We start from the raw sequence: 17,631 nt of genomic DNA, 5'->3' as shown, positions 1-17,631 counted from the left end.
TATTCACCCAAAGTCGTCAGGTCTCATTTCGCGGAAGTTCTGCCACTTTCTGAAAGATGTTTTATTTAGAACAGTAAACGAGAATGATTTAAATAAAGCTACACGCCTAGTTAAATAAATATTTTATTGACAAATAAGTATTTGGAAAAATACATATTTCAGTATTAAATATTGATTTAAAGGATATTTGTAAATAACAAAAACAACTTTAACGTTGGGTTATATTACACTAATTTTTTTATACCAAGATCTAACATTGTACTATTTAAAAAATCTTTTTTCCACTAAATGTTGAGATCACAGTCATTTTTGTCCTATTCTAACAAAAAACAGAGAAGAAAATTCGCATTTTAAAATAAAATGTTCCAACTATAGAATCCTACATTAATCTGGATGTTTCCGTTTTCATAGAGTGCCCTCTGATGAACAAAAAAAACCCTGTCTAACCGCTACATATTTATAAAAACTGAACACACTACATCAACCACTTTGTTTGTTATTTAAGCTGGCAATTAATTTTTCAAGCAAAAAACGGTTAATGTAGCAATTGATTTCTTAATATAATTTTTTACGAACGAGAAACGAGGTAATTGCAAAATCTGCACGAATACTGAACACTACAATAGAAAATCTAAAATCACAAACTCTTCAAATGGCTGAATTGTTTCGACCTAAAACAGTCTTTTAGATGAGAGGTTTGTGAATTTACACCTTTTGACCGGCGAACTCCCACACGGAGTGGAATGTACAGGTACTCTCGAATTGGACGCTTGCGCCCTCTCCAGTCTCTCCCTGAACGTTTCTTCGGAGGGCGCTTGATATTCTTCCAACAGCTCGTGATGTCTGGTCTTGTCCAACGTCTTAATTTGGAAGGTGTCGTTGGCCAACTGACCGGAAACGGCTCCCGTTATTTCCACATTATAAGTGTTCGCCAACTGTAACGTCGCTATGAAGTACCTCGCCACTTCGGCGGCGTTTTCCCCTTTGATGATGTCTTTAAAGTGTTTCTCTTCTCCGATCTGCGACGGACCTATGATTTTCGAACCGTACTCGTGAATGTCGAAGTCGGATTTGTTCTCCATCGTCTTGAGTTTTGGCAGAATGAAGGACCGCCATTGCCGGACGTTATTTCGAGAAATTTCTTCCTGTATTAAATCATCTTCAGATGCAGAGAACACGTTCCTCTCCTCGATTTCTTCTCGATGAGGCGTACACGTTCTGTCAATAATACTCGTATCTTCAGCTGTGCTGCAACAAGGCAGGTCCCAGTCACGAACTGGAGAAGCGGCAGCTTCTGAAAGATCAGCGACAGCCGAATCTTCCAAATTGCAATTTTCTGTATCTTCACGCTCATCGTTTTCGGTGCTGTTCAACAAATCCGATACCGCTTCATCGTTTGCGTCATCCTGATCTGACATTTCTTCTTGATCACTCTCAGAGTCAGACAAGTCTCGTGCCACCACTCCTACACAATTAAATTTTCATGTAAAAATAAATATACAGTAGGACCTCGAATATCCGTGCCGCTTGGGAACGAAGCGTTGCCGGATAATTAAAAAACAGGGATAATCGAATATCTTTAAAAATGCGTATTTTATGCAATTGTATGTATATTCAATAAAAAGTGGTACAAATACTGCACTCGATTTTAGCACTATGTTGGTGATATGTAAGTTCTTTTTAACGTTAAAACGTTACATAACGCTAACAGAAAACGTTACCATCAAGTTCCCAGTGTCGCTTAATTTTTACAACAGTATTCTTTTTTGATTTTTTTTAAAGTTAAAATTTAATTAGCTGTACCACTTAATTGAATAGAAGTGTAAATATATCATTACATACGTATGTATTGTGTATGTATGAAACAAAATATATAGTTTTTTTATCTTCCATAAAAAGAAATTCAGACTTTATTTTGCACCAAAATAATCTGTGACTTTCTTCTGCTTGTTTAAGTTGAAAAGGATAATCAAACGACGGCTTTGACACGGATAAAACAGGTTCTACTGTATTTGATTTGAGCATTTGTAAATACCTTCGCCATCAGCTGGTCTATATTGTAGACGGCAAAACTTTTCAAAATCTCGGTATTTCACGGTCACTCCAATCGCCAACTTTTCCAACCTTTTTCTCCGTAAATACGCATCTTTTTTCAATTTCTTCCGTTTGATCTTCTCTTCCTGATCCTTAATCATAAGTGAGATAATCAATTAAAATATAAAACTGTTTTGACATAGATATAATTACCTCTGGGTCTTCTTCAAAAGTCCGTCGTTTTATTTTCGGTCTTGTAACAATCGACGATCCACAACATAATCGGGTGTCAGTTATTTCTCTCCCTGCATTGGTGGGTTTTTTGTTTACGTTTATTGGTGTTGTGGAGCCCTCTGGCGGCGTAACTTCATTCGTCACAGAAGCGTTCGTCGCGACATCCGTTTTATCGTCAGTACTTTCAGATGTGGCTACAACCATATAAACTGTATGTGTAGAGTTCTCATTAGTTTCATTATTGATCTGATCTTCATCTTCATAAAAAGCTGAATCCTGACTGCATGATTTACTCCTGTTTTCTAAACTTCCAGTTAGTTGATCATAAGAATCATTTGCTCTGCACAGTTCATCACAAACTTGGGGATCCTCACTCTCATTTGGATTGCAAGGGCTTGAGCAGCTTTCTGAGACTGAGCTCATGTGGTCATCATCGAATAGAGAATCAGCCAGACTGGTTCTCCTGAGTTTTTCTCTCATTACTGTAGCAGGCAATCTTTCTAAATAAACATAACTTTCTTTGCACATGCTTTCTAGTTGAGGACAATTATCCTGTTCTCTGTGCAACTCCATGAAATCATTTACATAGTGGTTTAATTCATTTGTGTAATTGTCTTGCAACATATTACTTGGAATTGATCTTTCCATGCAAAAATCATTGATTACATAACTATCAATTCGCATGGAGGCAACACAGTTATGATCATCAGCCAAGAGTTTTTCTTTTTCCAAATGAAAAATGTCTTCAATGAGGGAAGCAGAGTGGAACTGATTGTACCTCCCAACATAATCATTATCCTCTGTGTAAACATAGTCATCTGGTAAGAATAATGAATTTTTACTGGAAGTTTGCCTTGAAATATTATCATTTATGGTTTGTTTATTCGTATTGAACTTGTCCCATTCTGCCAACAAATTAGCTTCTACATAACTCTGACCTAAATAATCACAATTTTCCACACTCCCAAATGAGAAATTGTTCACTAATTTGGTGGTTTGGATGTCATCTGAGTTTGTTTTCCGCTTGCGCTTGTATTTGCGTTTTCTCTCCTCCAATTTCTCCAATTCTTGATCCTTCTCTGCATTTCTACAAAAATGAGGTCAACAAAAACAAATTCACACAAGTTAGTCTCTTACTGTTGTTCTGTGAGCAAGATGCGTTTTTGATAATCAAAAATGATGTCCCACAACATGTCAACCTTTTTACTATAGAGATCAGCAGAACTTTGCAGTAGTAGAGCTGCCTCAGCAAAATTCATGTTAAAGATGCCATTTTCGATATATCTATCGCATTCGCCAAGTTTTTCGAGAAAATCGTCCAAAACCTGTAAACAACGCCATGCCATAACACCAGATTTGGGTTACAAACGCGTCTTTACCTGACTAAGCTCTGATTCAATCGTCGGATGTCTGGACATATTTGTTATTTTATCAATCAAAACACTTATCTTTAAATTGGGTAAAAAACGGTTACTTTCTAACGCGCTTCGTCGCTGCTCCATCCCTTCCCTTACTTTTTGGCGGATACTACCGAAGGGTCCGAGAACGCTGCTGAACGTTAAAATACAATAAACCTGAGCAGGAAGCCAAAAATTCTCGTTTTCGGCAAAGCAAAATAAGGACCGCATAGGACAACGTTAAATTTGAAGATTCCGTCGAGTTTATTTGCAACTTCCTGTCACAATCATCAAAAATTGGAGTAAAACGGACCTCCCGAACATGTACCTCTTTGGGCATGCGCATTTTGGCGTTTTGTTGAGGTTGACAGAATGACATCCGACTGCAGCGCCTCTACTGGGTTAAATTCAAATTTTAATCCGCCCTCACTATAAATATTTGAAATTCATAAAAACCCAATACAAAAAGACATGAAAAGAACTAGAATCGTTAATTTGCAAACGTTTATTCTAAACTGTTAAGATACTCCTGAAGTTGTTAAGATTGGTTTATGTCTACGGGATGTGACAAAATCCATAAAACGGCCATAAACCCGAAACGACTAAACACGGAAGATCAATACGTGGTTCATTCACTCAACTGACGACGAATTTTATGTTGAAAAGCTTCACCGCATTTCGCAATCGTTAATTGATCGGGGGCACAGAATGCATTCATTGGACGAAGCTGTTTTGAATAGACAGAAGACAGAAAAGCGTCGGAATCGAACTGAACCGAACGCATCTCGTGACCGTCCGCGTGTGCAACATCCGTTGACAAATCCCAGTGATCGTTTCCGATTCAATCCAAAACAAACAGAATCTCCTCGGTGAATGTGTAAATTAACGATAAATAAGTCGGCATCGAATTAATTCGCTCCAATAATGGGACTTGGTGGTTGTTACGCAATTCTCAAATACCTTCTGGTATTGCTCAACTTGGTTTTTGCGGTAAGATTTTTTTTTCACAAATCTAGATGCCATTTTGCGATTTTTCAAACAAATGCGAATCGATAAATGACAACGAAATTCGTCCAGATTAGAAACTCACGTTTGATTAATTTTTGCCGAAACACGGGAATTTAAGCTGGGAAGACACCTCCGCCATTATAGGAATTGTTTTGGTTCGGTGTGAGCTTTAAATCTGGAGCATTTCCTCAAACATTTACGTCATTTGAGGCAGTTGCATCGCACCTGAAGTTCCGCCCACTTTGATTTGTTTGTTTACGTTATTATTATTTAATACTGCATCCAACATATTGATTATTGTCCTGGGCAAAATGCCACCGGAGGTGCACGCCTGCACACGGATTTTTCCAGATAAAAAGCCAAACCCCAAATGAATTTTTGATTAAATCATCACTGGAAACAGTCCGATGTGTTGCAGGTTATGTCACCGGAATCCACTTTTTTTCGTTTTTCCCCACAGGATATGAAAACCGTGGCGATGTTTGTCATCATTTTATTATTAGAACTCACCTCAGATTATTAAAACCACACGCAAAACTTGTTCACTCTTCGGCCTTTAATTATGTTAAAGTTTAGAGACCATTTAATCTTAAGGCGAGAACGCCATTCTACAGGTAACACCTCACATGGTTTTGAATTGTCATGTAAACACCCTACCAGTGGCGATGAATTGTTAGAATTTCAAATATGTTAGTATCATTTCTTTGAATTTTTGCAGACGTTAGTCATTAACGCCAACGTAACAATGAGAAAATAACAGGTCATGTCTAAATTTATTTATTTATGTAGTGCATAATTTATATTAATTTTATGACACCTTTTACGAACGTTTGCGATACCGAAAATAGAACTGTACTTGATTCGCTTCCTATTTTTGTTCAAGGACATCGATTGGAATTGTCGGTGTTACAAAAAAAAGAACAGACAGCACAGGTGTTACCTAATATCAATCAACAATTTACTTTGGCCTATCAAACACCTACTAAATCGCACCCAACTTCCAAACAAATTTCGTTAAATGATCTCTTACACAAGTTTAACCTTTTTTATGATATAACGTCACTTGAACTTTTCCTTTTTGGGCTAAATAATGCATTCCAGAACTGCGAATTTATCGTTCTCAATTTTTTAACAATACATAACGACCTTAAAATACATACTAAGAAACTTTGACCAAAAAAAGACTTTCACGTTTCAGTTGACAAGTTTTTCTCCAATCCTGTAATTACTTTTTCTTGAAATATTTTACTCAAGACTCCAAATTTGCTCGTTTAATTCATAACTAGTCAGAAATTCTTACTATTTAAAAAACACTATACCAATTTAAAACCACTTAACTTAATATATTTTTACATTTATCCTAACGAATAAATGTACGATTAGTCCATATGTTTTTATATCGTTGGCATCATTCGCTCTACTTTTGTCAACACTTGCTTACTGAAACTCTGGGTGAATCATAATTGGAAACGATTAAGAAGCGATTTTATTGAAATTGAGCCAAAATCCTATCCGTCCACTGCCAGAATAAATGATCAAATTATTCGCCGGCCTTGTCTGAAATGCGATCGACCTTTAAAGTCATTACAAATTATTACGTAGGACTGCATGTAGGACGATTTTGTTGGTACATTTTCCTGTAAACGAGCATAATCTCGCGAAAACTGGCGTCGAAATGAGCACACAATCAGATGAGTCACAAGAGTAATTCAGAACGTCAAATTTGCCCACTCTGGTCGTAAATATTGTAGAGACAAATTTTAACCGAAGTAAACAAAGCTCACACTTTTAGAGTATTTTTATTACTCAGTAACATTGTAGTGAAATCTATAATTCGACTAGATATAGATAAACAAAGATAGAAAATACACTTCTGGTGCAGTGTTTTACAAAACCAATCATTCTGCATTTTAATTAAACGAGTGAATAGTCACAGTGGAGAGAATTTAGGTCAGCTGTTTTTCCCCCAGGCTCTCGGCATTGCCGGGATCGTCTTCGCAGTATGGATGCTCGTCGCTCCCTCATTCTCTTTATCCCTGACTCAAGACTACGTGATCTCCGTGATAATAATCCTCATCGCATCCATCTTGCTGGTCGTTGTGGCGATTTTCGGCATACTGGGCTCGCTGAAAGAGAGCCAGTGCGCCCTGACAACTTTCTTCTGCCTGTTGCTGATCATCGTGGTGGCTGAAGTGTCTGCCGGTGTGTGGATCCACATCAACAGCGACAGTCTCAAGCACCAGATCGAAAAGGCCGTGGAACTCACCGTGGACCAAGAATACCACCAAGACGAGAGTCGCAGACAACTCTTCGACACTTTCCAGCAGAAAGTGAGTCCGTGAGGAGAGGTGAGGACAAGGTGTGATTTTTTTCTGTTGTAGTTGCATTGCTGCGGGGCCAAATCGGCGGGAGATTGGATCGGTAAAAAGCAAGTCGTGGTGTCGGTGACTTCGCGCCCTGACAACTACACCATACCGATGAGTTGCTGTCGCGAGGATGCCTCGATCGAGGAGTGCATGAAGGCGACCCGAGAAGTGAAACCGGCAGGAGCTGTCGACTACACCGTTATCTACCAGGATGGCTGTTACAATGCTCTTTTGTCCATAGGGAAGGAGTATTCGTGTTGGATTCTGATTTTCGGGATTGTCATCGCGGTTATACAAGTTCTGGGGCTGATCTTCGCCTTGATATTGGCCTTCGCTGTTAACAGGTCCAACAGATACAAAGGCTAAATGCTCGAATGTAACCCGCAAAGTCTCATACCTATTCTGATACGTACAAATTAAGTCATTTTCGATATTTTTCTTCTACATCAAACTTATTTTCGGATCAAGAGTTTATATTTAAAATACAGAAGAATTGCACATATTTTTTATTGTGTACAAATTGTATATCCCTAAACTTCAAGTGTTGTAACATGTGTGCCATATAATAAAACCGCCATTTTCGTACCAAACAACTGACAAGCTCATAATTTAACTCGTATTTTGTATAACATTTTTGTCGACCGCCAAAACAAAGAGGCAAACACTACAGTCGCTTCCTCTACATTTCTTCTGACCTAAGCGGGAGTGTTTGTTTTGTACGAAATGAGCGGGGTGTAACTTAGCTTTACCTTTAGACGTAGTTTTGTGTAAAATCTTTTTAAGCACTGTACCTAAAAGATAAATATTTTCTTAAACAAATCTACTCGACGATTTTCGACATGCACAGTTAATAAGTAGCATTTAAAACTTATGACTTAATATTTAGACTGATATTTATTTTCACTTAACATTTTTGTCAAGAATCGCGTTCAGATGCCATAGATATTTTCGTAATCTCGTTTACCTTTAAACTTCTGAGTTGAGGGTCTTTTAGAGCATTCCATTTTACGCGAATGCCGTTCTCATAAAGTCCTAGCATGCCAGTGTTGACTACATACGTATTGTAGCGTAGATAGTGTAGAGTTGCCAAAATGTTTTCATTTCGAATATAAATGTTCAGTATTGTAGAATTAACGATTTTTTTATATGTATGAAAGGTTTTGTGCCAAAAATCCAAATTCTCTTTAAAATTTACAATTGCAAAGCAAGTTTTGTATTTCGTTATATATTCTATCAAATATTTATTGAAACTGTCTGTTACCATTATCACTTGGAAGGCCATAGTCAGTGGTCATGATAAAAATGGCTAGCAGAGCCAAGGAATTGTCTGTACTAATAGTATAACCCATATTTTATCAAAGTTAATGCTATTAAAGGTATATTGCAATAATTTTTAAAAATGCTTGATTTCAAAATGTTGATTAAATACGTAATTTTTGAACAAAGTCTCAATAATTATTTCGTTTTTTGTATTGCAAGTTTAAACAATATTTAATGGAATAAAGAATTCTGTTTTTAGCTTATTTTGTTAATAAAGAAATACAGGAACATCATGCTTATTGCTCTAACCCCTCCTATACTAATCCTCTCAATTTAAAATAATTTCTGTGAACAGGAAAGACAAAAATTTTTTCTACGATCATGCAAGTCAGTTCATTGCATTGTTTTTAGTGGAAAAATGGCCTCTTAATTGCAGCACTAGTGCAATAAAGTCTTTATTGCACGCATCTGTCTACGATCGTGCAAAAAATAACGCACGACGCACAGGACTGAACTGTTGTTTATCGTTGTTTTTTTGTTCGATCGTAGAAAAAATATTGTATGCAACACGTGCAAAAAGTATTATTGCACTTGACGTGTTTCACGTGGCGTGCAATAATCATTCACTTTTTGCATTTGTTGCATAATAGTTAAGGTGCTATATCACAAAGGTATCGCCAACGGTGCAGAGATATATCTCCCTCTCTTTTAATTTCGAGCAATGTTAAGTTAATCTGTTTGACAGGATACAAACATCCCTTAAAATTGTGTATACTTCTATCTTTGTCACACTCACGGGATTTATCGATAATGTCCTCTCTTTTAATTTCGAGGCGAAAAATTGTGGAGCGGAATGGCGCTACCTTCTAAAGATATAGTACCTTAATAATAGTTACTTTTTAACGTCCGTCAAAATGAGTGGGCCAATTTAAAACGCGAATAAAACGAGCGTTTTAAAGGTCCACGGGTTCACACAGGAGAAAATTTTCAAATTTTGCAACTTGTTAGTAAAGTATCTTTTTTACTCGGTGGATTGGGCACTCGCTGCGCTCGTGCGGCAAATTTTCCTTCTCGTAAAAAAAGTTTTACTTTAATCACTTGTTGCATAAATGACTATAAACATAATTCAATTTCTGCTGGGGTGCTCCTCTAACAATCAGGCATGGAAAGAAAAAGTAATATGTATCGAAATGATTTATTATCCAATTAACCTTTTAAATAACATTACAAGAAGTAAGTTCTTGGTTTGCGGACAGAGAATTTATTCATAGACTTATGTTGAATTCTCTTGGGCAACGGGAATCGAATCTTAGAATCATGGAACTGTTTCACCTGTGGCCTCCTTGTGCTACCAGCTTTAACTTCTTCCACTTTAATAATCTAAAATCAAATGTTGAAATACCTGAAGATGTTTAAGTATAGTCGGCACGGAGATATAGTGATAATGTATTCAGTCCCCATAACGAGGAGGCTGGCAACGTCTAAGTAGTTTATTAGGGATAAGTGCTTGGACAAAATATTTTGCCTGTAAAGACTGCCATAAGAACTCCAGGTAGTGCTGACCGTCTAAAGCGATTCCTTTGTAATGGTTACAAACCAAATCCGCCAACAGTGACAATCGTTATTGAAGTTAAGTACGGGACTGAATACATTATCACTATATCTCCGTGCCGACTATAGCATCAAATTACTTGAATTGAGTGCGCTCGTGCGCGATGACGAGCCCCCATGTCCCTGTAACACTGCGTCACGGCGCCCGACACGCTAAGATCGCGGTACTCCCTGTACATATTGTGGGTCCCCGACCGGGAATCATACCGAAGCCAGATACCGAAATTCTTGATTTTAATCGGAGTCTTCTCTGGAATAGGCTTAACTGACACTATTTCGCCGGTCGACTTCTTGAATTTTTTCAATTGACGCAAGAAGTACCAGAAACGGGATTTTGCCACTATCGGATCGGGGGCGAAGATCCTCATGCGGTACAGTGGCGTGTTGCTTTCTTTCTCGGTGGGCAGTTTGCGCCCGATCACTTCGTATTCCTTCAACTATAAAAGACATATTTGGGGCTCGGTGTGACAACATGGTTATGCACGTGTTATGATAGTGAAAACATCACCGATTTGTGATGTTTGGGGGCGGTCGTGAAACAATTTCAATTGATTAACAAAAGGGATTGGCGGATTAATGTTACTCTAATAGAAAAAGTTTGAATAAATGGGCTAAATTAAATAAAAATCGAAACCAACCTCTCCTTTAGCCTTCATGGCGGCGGTTCTTTCACGAAAAGGAAACGGAAACTGCTGGGGGAAAATCAAATGTCACTAGGTTGACACACGGATGGTTGACAGAGCAAAGGAAAGATGTTACCAACTTAACGAACAAAATTACAAATTGATACATTATTTTGAAAATTCATTTTGTCTTTGTTCGGTTTAAATAGTGTAAAATTTGATATGCAAAATAAACATGATCATTATATAAACATGTTAAAAGAAAATGTTTGCATTTTCCAAGTAAAAATTATGATTTGAAATTTTTTATTTAAACTAATCAATTTAACCAAATATTGGAAAAAATGTGCTTTTCTGGGCGTTTAAACAACGGACTTAACATGTCCCTCCACTAATAATTAATGTTAATTACGATTAATAAAATATCATTGCGTCAGTTATTGAGATCAGATGAACTTGCCACAGATGATGAACCTGTCCTGTCACCCATTGAACTTTGTATTTCCTAAATTTTCAATAAAATAAAAACTGTTACGTATGACGTTCAATATTTACAAAATGAAAAAGCTTAATGTGTCTACTCAGCACGAATCTATTTTTGTTTATAATGTAAAAACTAAAAAAATAGGTACCTATAGGTACCTACTAGTAAGGCCCCTTCAGCACCCAACTCATTTCATGTTTTTTTTCCCTGTTTTTAAAGATTTATTTAGACGGGGTTTTCGCGCAAATTTTTGATCATTTGTTTAACTAGAAAAATTCCAATCGTATAAGTCGTTACCAACCTTTTTTTTCCAAAGTTCTTTATCACCTCGCCTGGAAGCAAGCATCGGTGCTAGCCACCATTTTTTGTTAAGTTCTTTGCCGAGTTTATCTCTATTATTCCAAAGAAAAGTTTCGTTATTAAAAAAAAAAATCCCTTTTGTTTTGAAGTGAGGAGGAAGCCGAACCCATGTATGATTCAAAAAAGTGAAAGGGATAAAACAACTCTCAAATGGGATTTTTCATTACAAATGAAATGAAAGAATTAGCAGAAAAAGCTTTTGATCAATGGCAGTCTGTTTCAAATTTAAAGTTTGAATATAATAGTATTAAACCAGATAGGTACTTAAATATTTCTTTTTCTAATAAGCTGTTTCAACATAATCATAATATACGGTGTCAAAAAGGAGAATGTTCTAGCAGTTCTGATAGAAAAGGTAATGTTTTAGTACATGGTTTCTTTCCAAATACCTAATGATGTCAATGTCAAGGAATTCATTTTGATAAATCAGAAAATTGGTATTTTGGTAAACCAAGTAGTAGTAGGTACCTACTCCTGATGGACAAAGTAATTTTTATACAGATTGGACATACATTAGGTATTGAGCATATTGTTGAGCCAGTTCTTGAGATCAGATGAACCTGCCACCGATTATTGAACTTTGTATTATTCTCAAATTTTCAATAATATAAAAACTATTTACGTAAGAATTTCAATATTTACAAAATGAAAAAGATTAATGTGTTTACTCAGTACGAATCTATTTTTGTTTATAATGTATAAAACCCAGTCGGTAGTGATAATTCAGAATTTTAAAATCGCCCTGACCTCTTGATTCAAACCAATCGCAGATCATTACAATTGCAAATGTGAGTAATACCATTTAGTGTACGTGATCTTGAACAAGTGATTCACTATAGCAAAAAGAATCGTTGAAAAACTAGATCAACAAAATCGTAAGTGATGTTGCTAAAACACTTTTTCTAATAAGTTTCAAATTTCCGATTGATGTGTTAGTTCGAAATAAAAATTCAATTTTTCAGATGATTCCAACAAAAATCGCTTTGGTTTTATTGTTGGCTGTTCAGTGGGGGCATTGCAGCATATGGATCATTAGACCGTCACCCCAGCCACCTCAACCTGACGAGGTGGCCAAAATGGCTCGCTACATAATGCGCAATTCAGGTACCAAAAAATTGAAACATTACGCAATAAATGTTTAAATTGCTTTTTAAGACTGGGTTTCTGTCGCAACAACGTCCACACAGAAGGCCATCCAAGGCTATCCCTTCGTGTCTCTTAAGTCAGTGAGCGACGGTACCGCATCCAACAGCACCGGAGTCCCATATCTGTATATGACAGACATGGACGTTTCAGGCAAAGACATAGAGGTATAGGTATAGAGGTATACCTTCTAAGAAGGTATACTGTGGTATAGGCACAAATTAGAAAAAAAAAATAGAAAAAAGTGTAGTGTTATAATGAATCAATTTCAGAAAGACAATCGCTGTACAATTTTGGCATCTTTGGCCGAATCAGAATATTGCAAACAAAAGAATTTTGACCCTCAAGACCCGCGATGTGCCAAGCTGATCATTACAGGAAAGATGGTGAAGGTAAGCGGACCGCACACTAAATACTGTGAGTTAGTGTTGTCCACATGTTGTCGTTTTTAGGTGGATAAAGACAGTTCTGAATACGAGTTTGGTCAAAATGCGCTCTTCTCGAAACATCCGTCGATGAAGTGGTGGCCCAAAGGTAGGTACCTACAATACTGGAGTGGTTTAATCGAATTCGAGTTTTTTTTCAGATCATGCGTTCTACGTGGCCAAAATAAACATAGAGCAGATAGAAGTTTTGGACTTCTTCGGCGGTATCAAAAATGTGTCCGTTGAGGATTATTTTAACGCCTACAACGCCCGTTCCGGAGATGTGCTCTTCAGCAAAGTGGATTTTATCGACTTGGCGGCTTAACACATAATCTATTGTACTGATACACAGCCGAACTTTATTAAATAATCGTACAATTTATCCAGAATGTTCTCTTTTACATCACAATCTAATCACAATGATAATTACAAGAAGTAACATTTAAAAAAATCATTAGGTAATCGTAAGTGAAAAAGTTGTATATTTCCAAATGTAATTATTCGTAACTACAATTCCAATATAAAAACGCATAATTTGAAAAAAAATCCGAAACAGTCTTCAATTCTCCAAGATTTTCGAACATAGATTTTGCGACGTCCTTCTTCTCCAGTGCATGTTACTATTTGGATTCAAGTTGCTATTAACAATAACACTAGTGGCAGCATTTTGAATCGTCTTCAATTCCTGATTGTTGTTGTTGGACAACTCTCGATGCACAGGAACCACATCTCGCAACGTATCGTTGACCTTGAGGTTGGTGTAATTCGGGGGCAGTTTAAATTTGATATTTTTGATGATCGCGTGTTTCTTATGCTCAAACGAAGTCTCATAGTGGAGCGGTGGCGGCGGGAAAGGCGATAAAATCTTCTGACAGATTTCTGTCGACGTCGGTTCGTTCACTTTCCGAATTACGTTGCGTCCAGGTGGACTATGTGGAGACAAAATCTTCTGACATATATTCACGGACTCTGCCAAATCGTACGACTTCGTCACTTTAGGAAGCAAGTCGTAGTCGCAATCCCTGACAAATCAAAGAATTTTAGGCAACTCGAAATCGACACGAATCCGTCTTTACCTGTTAATGTTGTAGTTGTTTTTGAAGGCGCTGGTTTTGAACGCGAGTTTTAGTGGTCCGTTGATCACCGTTCCGGTGCGACTGTTCGCTTTTTTTCCACCGACTTCTCTGTTCTTGCACGCAGGCGAGGCTGTGATTACGTTGATCGCGTTTGGATTGTCGATCGGTTTACTCGGAGGCTTCACAAGCAACTGCTTCACCGTAGCCGTGACAGTTTCCACTTTCTTACCCGGATGGGTGTTTTTGACGTGTCGGTGCAAGTTATCTTTGCGCCGGAAGCCAGTCTTGCAGATATTACAATTGTATGCTTTCGTCTCTACAAAAAGAAGCTTTAGACGTGAACGTCACGGTTGTGCTGACACACACCCAAATGGACAAGTTGGTGGCGCTGCAAGTCTTTATTGTTGACGAAAGATCTCGAGCATGTGCTACACTCGAACGGTCGGATTCGCAAATGAGACCGCCGGTGCACCGTCAGAGCCCACTTCAGCTTAAACCTTTTGCCACATTGATCGCACATGTGAGCTTTCTCATCTAGAAAAGCCGGCGTGAATGGGGTTTCTCAAAAAACAGGCGTCTTACTTGAATGAGAGATCAAATGTTTGTTCAAGTTTGAGGTGTTGTTAAAACTGACGCTGCATACTCTGCAAGTGTAGGGTTTTTCGCCCCGGTGTATTAAAGTGTGGATTTTGAGCGACTCTTTGCTGCGGAAAGCTTTACCGCATTCAGGGCAAACGTAGGGCTTGGCTGAAGAGTGTAAAATGCTGTGACGGTTCAATTTGCTTTTCTCGCTGAAAGATTTCTGACAAATGTTACAAACGAACGGTTTAGTTCCCGAATGTTTTAAAATATGAACTTCTAGATGAGATTTTGTAACAAACTCTTTGGAACAGACGTTACATTGAAAGGGTTTTGTCTCTGAAATCAATCCGAATTCAGAACGTTATTGTATCCCACCAGCAGAACAACTTACGTCCTGTGCAGTATATGTGATATTTAATGTGTGACTTGGTGCTAAACTGTTTGTCACAAATTGTACATTTATACCTTGTAGGGTCTTTTAGTATGGTCACATGATTAGGGATGGTTATACTGCGATAAACGCGCTTGCTCTGCGAACCCTTCACGTTTCTAGATTTACTACATTTTGATTTCACTTTCTGTACAATCGGGGGCGGTTTCATGTCGTCGCATTTTTTTTCGACCGCACCGTTTTGAACCACGGGACAAATTTCCGATTTCTTTGCTGTTCCATTGCAAGTAATCACACCGGTGTGATTCTCAAACTTGATGACGCTTTGTTGTTCGTGATCTTTTTCGTTTTTACATTGCTGACATTTCTCCTCATCGAGGAGAAGACACACGCGGCACTTCTCGTGCCCACAAGAATCTCTTACCAATCTATTGGCGGCCCCGTTCGAAGCTTTATTGCATTGGGGACAAGCTACCCCAAACATTTTTACATCATAGATGACGGGTGCGAGGTTTTTCGAAATTGCCAACAAAATTAGGTTAAGAAGGGGGGTCCCACCGTGAAATTCACATTTTGAACCAGTTCGCACAAAGTTATTGTGTATGTTTCGACAAAGAAGGTTTGTTTGTTCCACTTCAACGCAAATTAGGGATTTTTAAGAACGAACGCACAATAAACACAGTAGTATTAGGTTTTTTTTGACAAGAAAAATGGCCTCCGCATTTTGAACTACTCGCAGTAGTAGTTCAAATTTGCCAAATATTTTTGCAAAAATCTTAAACAATCGTTATGATCAACTCCAAACAATAAAATTAAGAATGAAAATTATTAATTACATTGAATAAAAATTACTTTTCGCCTCTTTTCGATGCAATTCAATGGCGACTCAACGCCGCACGTGAACACCAAATCTATGGCGAGTTTATAACAAATTAACAATTGTATCTCGTAGCTCTGCTCGTAGATAAGAGTTAAAAGCGATCTTATTCCTTTTAGGGGCCGTATTTAGGGCTCACATCAATGAAATATTTGCGTTTTATTAATAAAATCGTACAATTCAAGCTTAAGATAGAACTATTTTAGATATTTTAATCGATTTCTATTACGCTCTGTTTGCAGAACCACTGTTGCTTATTTTCGTAATAATTAATGACGACTTCTGGACACCTCACGTTGACTTGACTTGCAGGCACCAAATCCGCCTCTTTGCAATTTTTCCACATCATGAGAAACATCAATTCCCCACTGGCGTCAGTGGCTCCCACAATTTTGTCAGGTTCAAGGCCGCGATCGAAACCTCGTGCTCTGTTGTCTTCCGTGATATTTTTTCTCTTATTGGCTTTTTCGTTCTCGTCCGCGTCCACCTTTGGGATTACTTCAAACTGAGCTTCATAAGCGGCGATCAAGTCAGGACAGTCTAAATTTTCTTCTGGTTCCCATGTGTTGTCTTGTCTACATCTTTGAAATTATTTTTCGTATATTTTTTTTAATTACACTTACTCTGAATAACCTTTCCATTTCAAAAGATACTCAACTTTGCCACCGCGTGAACGTTTGTCCAAAATTTTTTCTACTGAGAATTCTTCATGATTTTCTTCTGTACTTCCCTTGGGTCTTGCTAAAAAAAATCTTGCTTTACACAATTTGTACATTTAACTTGGCAACTTACTGTGTTGTCCATTTTCAATTATAACTTCATAATCTTCATCATCATCTTCAACTCTATATCTACTGTGAGTTTTCCTCTCACTTCTTCTAGTCTGTGTTGCAGCATCATCTTCAATTTCATCTTTCTTCCCACTTATTGGTTTCTCAGGCAATTCCTCATTTGGTATGAGGATTAATTTGCTATTGCCCAGTTCTTCTTTCAGTTCCTTTACATTTTCTACTGGTTTCAATAAAAATATTTTTTTTGTTCGGTCACATTTACCCATCTTAAAACCTACAGTCCTCAAAGGAACATCAGGATATAGAGAATATATATATTCATTAATTTGATCAACACTCCAACCAAGGCGAAATATTGGGACTTCAGGTGCAAATCCTGCAATAATAAATGTGAAGTTGAATTATTTTTTATTTATTTGTTTTGTACCATAGCCCATTGAAGTCAAAGCATCACTTTCAGCACGAGCAGGGTACAGCTCAGCCTTTGGATGACGCAGTAAAATAACTGGTCTTTTTATATCCATAGGTTTTCTACCTCTCTCATCTCTGAAACTGGTCGCTAGAAATTTACAAAAATTGAAATATCCAAGAGCGAAATTAACTGAAGAGTTGTTATTGACTTACCACTGTCAGAATTGTCTGATAAACTACTGCAATAGAATTATTTTTTTTATAGTGAGTGCCCAAATATATCCATCACCATACTTACTCCATATTTGTGTTAAAATCAATTCAATAGTATTCGAAGTACGCCGTAAGATGAAAAACTTATATCTCCTATGGTTTATATTTTTTATAAAAAAAAATAATTGAGGTTATGTCGTCTCTTGATGTTTAGATTATTTCTTCTATACTTTTGAAAGTTTGCAAGTTAAAAAATTGGATCAGAATAAATTTCTTAAAATACGCGCGAATATCTTATTTTAAATAATTTTCGAAAATTTTTCTTTAAAAAATTGTATTTATTTT

At 37.3% G+C, this 17,631-nt stretch overlaps 6 protein-coding genes across 9 annotated transcripts; 2 read left to right on the top strand and 4 right to left on the bottom strand.

Annotated features, from left to right (window-relative positions):
• Window positions 1-106: 106 nt before the first annotated feature.
• On the bottom strand, window positions 107-5,810 carry Cap-H2 (Chromosome associated protein H2). 3 transcript variants are annotated; one of them, XM_069053359.1, is made up of 6 exons: window positions 5,184-5,810; window positions 3,648-3,819; window positions 3,406-3,593; window positions 2,248-3,355; window positions 2,036-2,186; window positions 107-1,465 (listed from the first exon to the last, which is right to left on the bottom strand). In XM_069053359.1, exons 2-6 carry the CDS (start codon window positions 3,768-3,770, stop codon window positions 672-674), a joined length of 2,364 nt encoding a protein of 787 aa, XP_068909460.1. In that variant the 5' UTR covers window positions 3,771-3,819; window positions 5,184-5,810; the 3' UTR covers window positions 107-671. The 3 variants fall into 3 exon arrangements, with proteins under 3 accessions (XP_068909460.1, XP_068909461.1, XP_068909459.1); XM_069053360.1 differs by having other exon boundaries at window positions 3,648-3,816; XM_069053358.1 differs by lacking the exon at window positions 5,184-5,810 and having other exon boundaries at window positions 3,648-4,248.
• On the top strand, window positions 4,443-8,589 carry LOC138134829 (leukocyte surface antigen CD53-like). The gene is made up of 3 exons (XM_069053371.1): window positions 4,443-4,655; window positions 6,644-7,003; window positions 7,055-8,589. The coding sequence occupies exons 1-3, from the start codon at window positions 4,590-4,592 to the stop codon at window positions 7,403-7,405; spliced, it is 777 nt and encodes a 258-aa protein (XP_068909472.1). The 5' UTR covers window positions 4,443-4,589; the 3' UTR covers window positions 7,406-8,589.
• Window positions 8,590-9,480: 891 nt separating this feature from the next.
• Window positions 9,481-10,666, bottom strand: RpL18A (ribosomal protein L18A). Its single transcript, XM_069053379.1, has 3 exons — window positions 10,549-10,666; window positions 9,991-10,347; window positions 9,481-9,679 (listed from the first exon to the last, which is right to left on the bottom strand). Exons 1-3 carry the CDS (start codon window positions 10,564-10,566, stop codon window positions 9,524-9,526), a joined length of 531 nt encoding a protein of 176 aa, XP_068909480.1. The 5' UTR covers window positions 10,567-10,666; the 3' UTR covers window positions 9,481-9,523.
• A 1,424-nt stretch (window positions 10,667-12,090) lies between these two features.
• CREG (Cellular Repressor of E1A-stimulated Genes) lies at window positions 12,091-13,327 on the top strand. The gene is made up of 6 exons (XM_069053376.1): window positions 12,091-12,252; window positions 12,340-12,481; window positions 12,533-12,687; window positions 12,793-12,912; window positions 12,973-13,054; window positions 13,107-13,327. Exons 2-6 carry the CDS (start codon window positions 12,340-12,342, stop codon window positions 13,268-13,270), a joined length of 663 nt encoding a protein of 220 aa, XP_068909477.1. The 5' UTR covers window positions 12,091-12,252; the 3' UTR covers window positions 13,271-13,327.
• An 83-nt stretch (window positions 13,328-13,410) lies between these two features.
• Window positions 13,411-15,881, bottom strand: LOC138134825 (zinc finger protein 892-like). The gene is made up of 5 exons (XM_069053362.1): window positions 14,995-15,881; window positions 14,604-14,939; window positions 14,388-14,555; window positions 14,022-14,337; window positions 13,411-13,967 (listed from the first exon to the last, which is right to left on the bottom strand). The coding sequence occupies exons 1-5, from the start codon at window positions 15,476-15,478 to the stop codon at window positions 13,505-13,507; spliced, it is 1,767 nt and encodes a 588-aa protein (XP_068909463.1). The 5' UTR covers window positions 15,479-15,881; the 3' UTR covers window positions 13,411-13,504.
• Window positions 15,882-16,011: 130 nt separating this feature from the next.
• Window positions 16,012-17,572, bottom strand: LOC138134828 (uncharacterized). Of its 2 annotated transcripts, none has more exons than XM_069053369.1 (6): window positions 17,372-17,572; window positions 17,287-17,312; window positions 17,090-17,221; window positions 16,664-17,038; window positions 16,495-16,612; window positions 16,012-16,452 (listed from the first exon to the last, which is right to left on the bottom strand). In XM_069053369.1, the coding sequence occupies exons 1-6, from the start codon at window positions 17,374-17,376 to the stop codon at window positions 16,083-16,085; spliced, it is 1,026 nt and encodes a 341-aa protein (XP_068909470.1). In that variant the 5' UTR covers window positions 17,377-17,572; the 3' UTR covers window positions 16,012-16,082. The 2 variants fall into 2 exon arrangements, with proteins under 2 accessions (XP_068909470.1, XP_068909471.1); XM_069053370.1 differs by having other exon boundaries at window positions 16,012-16,446.
• Window positions 17,573-17,631: the final 59 nt, after the last annotated feature.

This window comes from Tenebrio molitor, chromosome 7, assembly GCF_963966145.1.
Source record: "Tenebrio molitor chromosome 7, icTenMoli1.1, whole genome shotgun sequence".
NCBI lineage: Eukaryota > Metazoa > Arthropoda > Insecta > Coleoptera > Tenebrionidae > Tenebrio > Tenebrio molitor.
The sequence above is the reverse complement of the archived record's forward strand: the minus strand, read 5'-3'. Positions and strand labels throughout refer to the sequence as shown.